The sequence below is a fragment of the Esox lucius genome, chromosome 19 (genome assembly GCF_011004845.1).
Source record: "Esox lucius isolate fEsoLuc1 chromosome 19, fEsoLuc1.pri, whole genome shotgun sequence".
NCBI classification, from domain to species: Eukaryota; Metazoa; Chordata; class Actinopteri; order Esociformes; family Esocidae; genus Esox; species Esox lucius.
In genome coordinates, this window is record NC_047587.1 from 45,577,763 (window position 1) to 45,589,345 (window position 11,583).

Here is an 11,583-nt window from a genome sequence, read left to right on the forward strand (position 1 = left end):
AAAGATATCAGTTTGTTAGTGTGGATGGCATGTCCTCTGACAAGTCAGAGGTATGCTTTGGTGTTCCACAAGGTTCGGTTCTGGGCCCATTATTGTTCTCAGTATACACTCACCTAAAGGATTATTAGGAACACCATACTAATACTGTGTTTGACCCCCTTTCGCCTTCAGAACTGCCTTAATTCTATGTGGCATTGATTCAACAAGGTGCTGAAAGAATTCTTTAGAAATGTTGGCCCATATTGATAGGATAGCATCTTGCAGGTGATGGAGATTTGTGGGATGCACATCCAGGGCACGAAGCTCCCATTCCACCACATCCCAAAGATGCTCTATTGGGTTGAGATCTGGTGACTGTGGGGGCCATTTCAGTACAGTGAACTCATTGACATTTCCAAGAAAACAATTTGAAATTATTCGAGCTTGTGACATGGTGCATTATCCTGCTGGAAGTAGCCATCAGAGGATGGGTACATGGTGGTCATAAAGGGATGGACATGTAGTGGAGATGAGTGGTACTCGGTGGGGTCTTCTGCTGTTGTAGCCCATCCGCCTCAAGGTTCTGCGTGTTGTGGCTTCACAAATGCTTTGCTGCATACCTCGGTTGTAACGAGTGGTTATTTCATTCAAAGTTGCTCTTCTATCAGCTTGAATCAGTCGGCCCATTCTCCTCTGACTTCTAGCATCAACAAGGCATTTTCGCCCACAGGACTGCCGCATGCTGGATGTTTTTCCCTTTTCACACCATTCTTTGTAAACCCTAGAAATGGTTGTGCGTTAAAATCCCAGTAACTGAGCGGATTGTGAAATACTCAGACCGACCCATCTGGCACCAACAACCATGCCACGCTCAAAATTGCTTAAATCACCTTTCTTTCCCATTCTGACATTCAGTTTGGAGTTCAGGAGATTGTCTTGACCAGGACCACACCCCTAAATGCATTGAAGCAACTGCCATGTGATTGGTTGATTAGATAATTGCATTAATGAGAAATTGAACAGGTGTTCTTAATAATCCTTTAGGTGAATGCATATGCTCCCTTTGGGCGATGTAATCTGAAATCACAATGTACATTTTCACTGTTATGCTGATGAGACAGTTATATATTTCAATGAGTGAGAGGCGGCGGGCTGGTTTGGGTTTGCTTATAGCTCCCCAGCTTTGCCGCCATGTGTTGGAGTTTACCCCGGTGAACGGGAGGGTCGTTTCCCTGCCCCTACGGGTCGGGGATAGTTCTCTCACTGTTGTTTGTGCCTACGGGCCGAACGGCAGTGCAGAGTACCCGACCTTCTTGGAGTCTCTGGGAGGGGTGCTGGAAAGTGCTCCGACTGGGGACTCTATCGTTCTACTGGGGGACTTCAACGCCCACGTGGGCAACGACAGTGACACCTTGAGGGGCGTGATTGGGAGGAACGGCCCTCCTGATCTGAACCCGAGTGGTGTTCAGTTATTGGACTTCTGTGCTAGTCACAGTTTGTCCATAACGAACACCATGTTCAAGCATAAGGGTGTCCATCAGCGCACGTGGCACCAGGACACCCTAGGCCGCAGGTCGATGATCGACTTTGTTGTTGTTTCATCTGACCTGCGGCCGAATGTCTTGGACACTCGGGTGAAGAGAGAGGCGGAGCTGTCAACTGCTCACCACCTGGTGGTGAGTTGGATCCGATGGCGGGGGAGGAAGCTGGACAGACTCGGCAGGTCCAAGCATACTGTAAGGGTCTGCTGGGAACTTCTGGCCGAGTCTCCTGTCAGAGAGATCTTTAACTCCCACCTCCGGCAGAGCTTCAACTGGATCCCGAGGGAGGCTGGAGATATTGAGTCCGAGTGGACCATGTTCTCCACCGCCATTGTCGAAGCGGCCGCTCTGAGCTGTGGCCGTAAGGTCTCCGGTGCCTGTCGAGGCGGTAATCCCCGAACCCGGTGGTGGACACCGGAAGTAAGGGATGCCGTCAAGCTGAAGGAGTCCTATCAGGCCTGGTTGGCTTGTGGGACTCCTGAGGCACCTGACTTGGACCTGGGAGGAGTTCGGTGAGGCCATGGAGAAGGACTATCGGCTGGCCTTGAAGAGATTCTGGCAAACCGTTCTGCACCTCAGGAGAGGGAAACAGTGCCCTACCAACGCCGTTTACAGTAGAGGTGGGCAGCTGTTGACCTCAACTAGGGATGTCGTCGGGCGGTGGAAGGAGTACTTCGAGGATCCTCTCAATCCCACCGTCACGTCTTCCATTGAGGAAGCAGAGGATGAGGGCTCAGAGGTGGACTCGTCCATCCCCTGGGCTGGAGTCACAGAGGTGGTCAAGAAACTCCTCGGTGGCAAGGGACCGGGGTTGGATGAGATCCGCCCTGAGTACCTCAAGTCTCTGGATGTTGTGGGGCTGTCTTGGTTGACACGCCTGTGCAACATCGCGTGGTGGTCGGGGACAGTGCCTCTGGGATGGCAGACCGGGGTGGTGGAACACTGGACCAGCTCTATACCCTCTACGGGGTGTTGGTGGGTTCATGGGAGTTTGCCCAACCAATCCACATGTGTTTTGTGGATTTGGAGAAGGCATTCGACTGTCCCCCTCGCGGCATCCTGTGGAGAGTGCTTTGGGAATATGGGGTCCTGGGTCCTTTGCTAAGGGCTGTCAGGTCCCTGTTTGACTGAAGCAGGAGCTTGGTCCGCATTGCCAGTCTGACTTTTTTCCGAGTGCATGTTGGACTCTGGCAGGCTGCCCTTTGTCACCGGTTCTGTTCGTAATTTTTATGGACAGAATTTCTAGGCGCAGCCAGGGGCCGGAGGGTGTCAGGTTTGGGGATCACACGATTTCGTCTCTGCTCTTTGCGGATGAGCTCGTGTTGGCGACCCTGGGGAAGACCTAGGACACGCTGGAGGGACTATGTCTCCCGGCTGGCCTGGGAACGCCTCGGTGTACCCCCGGAAGAGCTGGAGGAAGTGTCTGGGGAGAGGGAAGTCTGGACGTCCCTGCTTTGACTGCTGCCCCCGCGACCCGGCCCCGGATAAAGCGGAAGATGATGGATGGAGGCATGGAGAAGCCCCAAAATTAGCTACGTTGGAAGCATGTGTTTCAGATATTAGGAAGTGGATGACAGAGAACTTCTTGCTCTTAAACTCAAGAAAAACAGAAATGCTCGTTTTAGGACCCAATAAACACAGAGCGTTGTTCGCAGATCTCACTGTGAACCTCGACGGCTGCATGGTCGTATCCCAAAAAACTGTAAAAAACCTTGGCGTTACCCTTGATCCTGACCTTTCCTTTGATGAACATATAAAATATGTCTCAAGAGTTGCTTATTTTCATCTTGGAAACATTGCAAAAATCTAAAACTTTCTATCAATAACTGCTGCAGAAAAATTGATCCATGCTTTCGTTACTTCTAGACTAGATTCCTGCAATGCTCTTCTTTCCGGTTACCCTGACAAATCAATAAATAAACTTAAATTAGTGCTGCACACGGCTGCTAGAATCCTAACTAGAACATATTACTCCTGTCCTAGCGTCCTTACACTGGCTGCCTGTTAGGGTTAGGTCTGATTTTAAGGTTTTACTGTTAACCTATAAATCAATACATGGACTTGCTCCTACTTACCTTGCTGAAATGATCCAGCCATACATACCTACACGTAACCTATGATTGCATGATGCAGGCCTTTTAATTGTACCTAGAATTTCTAAACAAACAGCTGGAGGCAGGGCCTTTTCTCATAGAGCTCCGCTACTGTGGAATGATCTGCCAATTAAAGTTAGAAATGCAAACTCAGTGCAAACTTTCAACTGTCTACTAAAAACTCATCTCTACAGCACGGTTTATAATTAGGTGTAGCCTGGCCTGGGGGCGTGAAGGTGACCAGTAGGCTTGATACTGTCCACCCTTGCTGTCTTGCCAGGTGGGCTCATCGCCACTGGGATGCCCTCCCTCCAATGCCTTGCGGGGGAATAGTCACTGGCTTGTTGTTGTGTCTCTGTTGCGCACTTGTGCAATTGGGCTGTACTCTGCTGGCAATACTTTAAACTTTAGGAGGACATGAGGTCCTGGTCCACACCTGCGGAGTACCTGGTTTGGGGGTCCAGTTGCTGTCCCTGTCCTTGTCCATCTGGTCATACTTCTGACCTAGACTCTGGATTTAGCCCAAATAAATGTATTAATTATTCCAATTGGACTCTTAATATTTCACCCGGCACAGCCAGAAGAGGACTGGTCACCCCTTTGAGCCTGGGTCCTCTCTAGGTTTCTTCCTAAAATTTAGGCCGCCTTAGGGAAGCCACTGAAATTCAACACTACTGTTGTTTGCTCCTTGGGGTTTAAGGCCGGTTGTCGCTGTAAAAGCACTTTGTGACAACTGCTGTTGTAAAAAGGGCTTTATAAATAAATTTGATTGATAGTGTTTCACAAGATTAGTATAACTGTTATGCAAATTGTTGTATCTAATCATGTACACTCACCTAAAGGATTATTAGGATCACCTGTTCAATTTCTCATTAATGCAATTATCTAATCAACCAATCAAATGGCAGTTGCTTCAATGCATTTAGGGGTGTGGTCCTGGTCAAGACAATCTCCTGAACTCCAAACTGAATGTCAGAATGGGAAAGAAAGGTGATTTTAAGCAATTTTGAGCGTGGCATGGTTGTTGGTGCCAGGCGGGCCGGTCTGAGTATTTCACAATATGCTCAGTTACTGGGATTTTCACGCACAACCATTTCTAGGGTTTACAAAGAATGCTGTGAAAAGGGAAAAACATCCAGTATGCGGCAGTCCTGTGGGCGAAAATGCCTTGTTGATGCTAGAGGTCAGAGGAGAATGGGCCGACTGATTCAAGCTGATAGAAGAGCAACTTTGACTGAAATAACCACTTGTTACAACCGAGGTATGCAGCAAAGCATTTGTGAAGCCACAACACGCAGAATCTTGAGGCGGATGGGCTACAACAGCAGAAGACCCCACCGGGTACCACTCATCTCCACTACAAATAGAAAAAGAGGCTACAATTTGCACGAGCTCACCAAAATTGGACAGTTGAAGACTGGAAGAATGTTGCCTGGTCTGATGAGTCTTGAGTTCTGTTGAGGCATTCAGATGGTAGAGTCAGAATTTGGCGTAAACAGAATGAGAACATGGATCCATCATGCCTTGTTATCACTGTGCAGGCTGGTGGTGGTGGTGTAATGGTGTGGGGGATGTTTTCTTGGCACACTTTAGCCCCCTTAGTGCCAATTGGGCATTGTTTAAATGCCACGGCCTACCTGAGCATTGTTTCTGACCATGTCCATCCCTTAATGACCACCATGTACCTATCCTCTGATGGCTACTTCCAGCAGGATAATGCACCATGTCACAAAGCTCAAATTATTTCAAATTGGTTTCTTGAACATGACAATGAGTTTACTGTACTGAAATGGCCCCCACAGTCACCAGATCTCAACCCAATAGAGCATCTTTGGGATGTGTTGGATCGGGAGGTTCGTGCCCTGGATGTGCATCCCACAAATCTCCATCAACTGCAAGATGCTATCCTATCAATATGGGCCAACATTTCTAAAGAATGCTTGTTGAATCAATGCCACGTAGAATTAAGGCAGTTCTGAAGGCGAAAGGGGGTCAAACACAGTATTAGTATGGTGTTCCTAATAATCCTTTAGGTGAGTGTATATTATTGCAATCCATGTTAATGTATTCTAACGTTGTTATATTTGTTTATATACGTCTACTGACATACTTACAACCACTGACCATTAGCCAGTAGATCATTAGCCAACAGCTCGGGTAGAAATCCTGGATACGTGCTTTATTCCAAAATTGTATAAATAACCATCCTACCAAGTGAACTCTATCTACTGCCATTCTGTTGGCCTTTTGTTGACCCTGAACTCTTAACTTTAACCTTCTGACTTGGGTCTGGTTCCTCTCCTTTCTGCAACCTGTTTGGAGTGCTGGGCCGCCACAGAAAGGTCATACTTGTAATCTAAGTGTGGTAACTGAAAGGTCATGGCATGTGGTTGTCCCTGCCTTCTGCATCGACACTGCTATATTTATCCTCAGAGTAGACTGTTACCCATACGCAATGATCTTAGAAAGCTTACACCTTAACCGTCCTATGAAACGGGTACGTTTTCTTTATTTTCAAACTGACTTCATGTCAGTGTTTATTAGAAATGTGCTACACCTATATTCAGACCAGTATCTGATGGGAGGACTAAAGGCTAGTGAAAGGATTATGTTCATCATGAAATAAATCATGACATTCACAATGCTGGCTCCAGCCTGCTAGTCAAATACTGTAGGCAATGAGTCTCTACTCTCTAGATCAGTGTTTCCCAATCCTGGTCCTAGCACTCACACACCTGTTTAAAATGTTTCCCTTCCACTTACACACTTGATTGACATAATCAACCTATCATCAAGACTTTCATTTGGATCAGGTGTGTGACTGCTTGGGCAAAAACATCTCTTTGGTTCTCAGGACCCAACGTGCACCTCTTTGGGCCCTGAGGACCAGGATTGGGAAAAACTGCTCTCGATCTTCAAAGGCTAGACTGAAGGTCGGATTTGCACCAAAACCGTTTGTTTTCAAATAATCCCTGAACAGTTTCCTCCACTGTTCTGTGACCCCTAACAACTAGTATTTGAACTCACTATGTAGTAAAGTAAATAAATCGAGAAACCCCATGAAAATAAATGTCCTTTTGAAAACTGTGGCGTCAATATAAGTCTGAAACATGTATTATCGTGTCAAGATTCTTAATGGAATACTTAGTCCTAAAGACAGTTCTGAATTTTAACAACTGAGTTTTTTTTTTGGTTGGCATTGACCGAACTTCTTTGGTGACAACACTTGTTTTGTAAAAAATATGGCATACCCTCTAGATGTTATACCCTCTGGCAAAATGGTACAAATATATTGCCAATTTCTTCATACATTGTCTCATTGGGATTCAAACAGAGCAGTTTCCCAAACAGCGATCTTGCTTCTCTTTGGAACAAGAGCGACAGAGTGCGTTCTTTAATTAATACATTGATTACGTAGCAATACAGATGTTAAAATCTCTTACTCCAGGCCCCAGTAGAGATGGCACAATTGGCGAGGATACCATTCGTGCGTCACTGATATCAGCAGTGAGTGACAAGCTTCGCTGGAGGATGAAAGAGGAGATGGACCGGGCGCAGGCTGAACTCGATGCCTTAAAGAGAACCGAGGAGGACCTAAAGAAGGGACACCAGAAGCTGGAGGAGATGGTTTCACGGCTAGACCAGGAAGTGGTGAGGACCGCGATAGGGCTGTGTCTTTCCCCTTTTATTTATTGATTCCTTTTCTAATTCTATGCATTTAGTGTCTTTATCTGTCTCTCTCTTACTGCTCACTCATCAGTTTTTTTTCTTCCAATCGCTCAGTACTCTTATTCTCTCTCTTTCAATGTAATATTCCAGCCATCAAAACAGAATTATGCTAGGGTTCCACTGCCATTTCTGTTGCAACACCCAGGTCCAATTACATAAAGCCTGTTGTCATTGTGTGGGTTTGTGTTTTTCAGGCAGAGGTAGACAGGAACATCGACCTATTGAAGCGTAAAGACGAGGAGCTGAGCGAGGCACTGGAGAAGATGGAGAACCAGTCGGAGAACAACGACATTGACGATGTCATCGTGCCCACGGCACCACTCTACAAGCAGATCCTCAACCTGTATGCAGAGGAGAACGCCATTGAGGACACCATCTTCTACCTTGGAGAGGCGCTGCGCCGTGGGGTCATAGACCTGGAGGTGTTCCTCAAGGTAAAGATTTAAACACATGCAGACTAACTGTAGACATTTATAGATGTTATAGGCTCCTGACAAATTTTGTTGAAAATAGAAGTCAATATTTTTTGTTTCATCTTCATTTCTGGTGAAGTGCCTGTAATTAAGCATTTTAAATTCCACATCTGTTAACTTCTGTTGAATGTAAGAAACACAATAAAATTTTTAGCTATGTATCAGCTGACACTCTCACTCTTTCTCCTACTCTGGCTCACTGTCTTACTCTGTCACTTTCCATAAAGACCATGGAGAGCCGCAAGTATATTTCCCTGTATGTCGTCTGACTCTCTGTCCCTCTACTGTTACAGCATGTGCGACTGCTCTCCCGAAAGCAGTTTCAGCTACGAGCCCTCATGCAGAAAGCCCGCAAGACTGCTGGGCTCAGTGACCTCTACTAACCTACACTGATGCTGCGGAAATATACCCACTCTGTTCCAGTCTCTCCCACAATCTTAAGTTTCTGCCTGTCTCCCTCTCTTCTTTCTTCTCTTCTTTATCTGACTGTCCTCTCTTTGAAACAGAATTGTTCCACCTTTTGGTATTTTCCTCCTGGTGTCTGATTAAAGTAGGGGCCAAACTCCTGCTTAACAACAAGAATCTAAATGCAGTGGATTCTCCTCACAAATCAAGAGACACAACAAAGTTGAATCCATTTGGGGGGAATTAGCTGAATCGCAGGCAGCTGGGAGCACCCTAAATGTATAGAATGGGTCTCATAGTAATGGCTGGAACTGAATAAATGTAATAGTACCAAACATTCTATTGATTTCATTCCAGCCCTTATTACCAGCAGTCCTTTCCTCAGCTGCCTTTTGTGATATGACTCCAATACCTGTTTGTCATACACTAGTTGACAACAGAATTATATTTTAGTACTCTGTTGATGCCCAATTGGTTTCCAATCCAGCTACCTTTTGAGGTTATTGAAATTGCCATGATGAAGCTGAATGAAACCAGGACTGGACGCCATTACCTACATTTGGGATTTTTACTAATGGGATTGTTTTAAGATGGTCATACCCACCCTAGATCATATAGCAGTTGGATTTAGAGGTTTAGGACCTACATATACTGTAGGTATATAGTAACATAAAAAAATTAATTACAGTGAAATAGGCGTGTACTCCTACAGTGATTGAAAAACACATAGTTACATGGCTAAACAGGCAAATAAAGTGTATCACCTGTATCTGAGCGATAGAGAAAACTCAGGAATTTTTTTTATATTGGACACATTTTACCCCTGGAATGGTTTTTATGGTACTTCGCTTTCCTTTTTATGTTGATTAGGACATTTCTGTGTGTCACAGCAAAACCGATGACTCTGCTATGTTTCTGAGAGTTTACTGACTATCTGTTATATTTGTAGCTCAAACCATTGAGTCTGGCAAGTTGGTTTGGTGAAAAGACAACTTTGATAAGAAGACCGCAGTGTCTAAGATTGTAGTTTTATCCCACGGTCTTGTTTCTTAACTCTGTTCTTTCAGAATATATGCTTAGTTCTTTGAAATGTAACTGTTCCTCTAGGTGCTATGCACACTTTTGGGATGTTGGTCTTCCAGACACTTTCATGTCTGAAAAAACATAGCCTTCTGCTACTTCATATGCTATGCTAATGGCTTACTTCAGCGAGTTTAGGAGAAGCTGATAGAAAACCTGAAAACAAAAACAAAGTATGTGACATGAACACACACACATTTAATAGATGAAGTACACTGTCTCGAGGCTGATACGAGCAATGTAAATGTGTTATCCTTCATTTCCTCCCAGAAAATCTAAAACTATTAAGAACAACCACTTTCTTTTTACATTTGTCTTTCAAAATTGCATCTATTTTGATAACCAATGTGAAAACTGCATTTGGATATGGAGCTAAAAGCAGACAGTTAATTTTTGCATATACTTCCATAGTCGTGATTGGTATTAAATGTGATGTGAGAGCTTGTTCTCTGACTGTCAGTGTATCTCTGTACTACTTAACTCTCTTTCCCCCCGTGAGGTAAAGGTTATACTCCGATATAAATACATGCCTCAGCTTTTTAGGAAATGACATGTTGAAATGGTGGGAGCATGCTTTCTCAAAGCATGTTGGCACGGATCGGTTTGGAAAACTTCTGAGGTACTACCCCAACAAAGCTTGCTAGGCAAGCATGCAACCCTGCCCTTAGTGCCCCTAGTCACTCTGCTTATTATTGCAACTGTTTCAGTCAATGTTGCTTTCATTGGAATTTGCAACAATTGAATGGCTTTGTGTTAGGGCGATCCTTCTGTCAGGCATGAGGTGCGGTCACTTTTTTTGCAACAGGGAAGAAAACCGATGGTTCCTATTGGACAAGCATAGGTAGTACATTCCAATTACTTTTTCTTTTCATCGGTGCCTAATGAGCCCAACCTGCTGATCAATTATGTTCATTGTTTTTCAAAAGACTACCCTCAGCACCTGTACTGTGTCTCTATGTTCATGTTTAAATGGTGAAAGATGTCACTACTACTACACTCCTATTTAATGGTGTCAAAATAAATTTCTTTTTTTCTGTCAATTGCAAGTTCTAAGAGGTTCATATTTCTTGATCCTTTACATTTTGTATACAGAGGTTGTGAATTAGTACGTGTCTGATATGAAGGAATCAATAATTGAACTAATCCAGAATTATCAAGTATGCAGACAGATCTCTTAAATTAGCTTTTACTAAATGCACTTTGAATTGTAAGATATTTATTTGCTGTAGTTTTTTTCATTTCATTTTCAAAAATCTACGATCTGTTCTTTTTCTGTTGAATATTATGTAAATCGGCACAATAAATAAAGACCGTTTGGTTTGCCTAATGACTTCTGTGTTCATTTTAGTGTCACATCCTATTAACACTTGTTCAGATCTGAAACAGAGCTACTGTTCTGCTTCAGATATTTGTTGACATCAGAGCATCGTAGACAAGTAATGAGAAGTAATGAGAATTCTGATCGTATCATTATTTCTATGCACATTTTCCAACTCCAAACCATATAAACTTGAATGCTCATTGGATTTACACTTTGTGTAATGAGGGAGGGTGTGAATAACAGCTAATATCAAGATGTGCATAATTATTAGGCAGCTTCATGACCAAAAAAGAGATTTAACTGACTGAGAAGTCAAAAGTTGTAAAATGCTTTTCAGATTGATGCAACACACTTGAAATAGCTGAACTAATGAGGCCTGAACACCAGGCACTCAAACGTTTTGTTGCAAATAGTCAACTGGGGTGGAAAAAAATGTATGGAGAAGAAAATATGCAAATTAACCGCAAAAGACTTGAGAAGAATTAAATGTGAAGCTACCAGGAACCCTTTGTCCTCCAGTGCCATCATATTCCAGAACTGCAACCTACCTGTAGTGTCCAGAAGTACAAGGTGTCAAGTGCTCAGAGACATGGCCAAGGTCAAGAACGCTGAAACATGACCACCACTGAATAATATTTGAAAGGTACTGTATAGATTGGGCAAAGAAATGGGCCCGTGGCTGGATCACTAATGGACACAGTACCACTTCACTCAGGTGCCAGCAAAGTGGAGGAGGGGTACTGGTATGGGCTGGTATCATTAAGGATAAGGTAGTTGGAACTTTTCAGGAATATACATGTTTCTGGAAGATACTTTCTTCAAACAGTGGTAAAGGAAGAAGTCCACAGCATTCAAGAAGGCCATGATCTTCATGCAGGACAATGCTCCATCACATGCATCCAAGTACTCCACTGCTTGACTAGCCAGCAAGGGCCACAAAGATCCCCGAATAATGACCTGGC

At 44.2% G+C, this 11,583-nt stretch overlaps 1 protein-coding gene across 1 annotated transcript in view; it reads left to right on the forward strand.

The window, feature by feature from the left end:
• The window catches only part of tsg101a (tumor susceptibility 101a), a 31,376-nt gene extending 20,752 nt beyond the window's left edge, over positions 1-10,624 (forward strand). The window contains exons 8-10 of the mRNA XM_013131250.4: positions 7,062-7,264; positions 7,537-7,776; positions 8,109-10,624. Coding sequence (XP_012986704.1) covers positions 7,062-7,264; positions 7,537-7,776; positions 8,109-8,198 — 533 coding nt within the window. The 3' untranslated portion in view covers positions 8,199-10,624. The remainder of the gene's footprint in view (positions 1-7,061; positions 7,265-7,536; positions 7,777-8,108) is intronic.
• Positions 10,625-11,583: the final 959 nt, after the last annotated feature.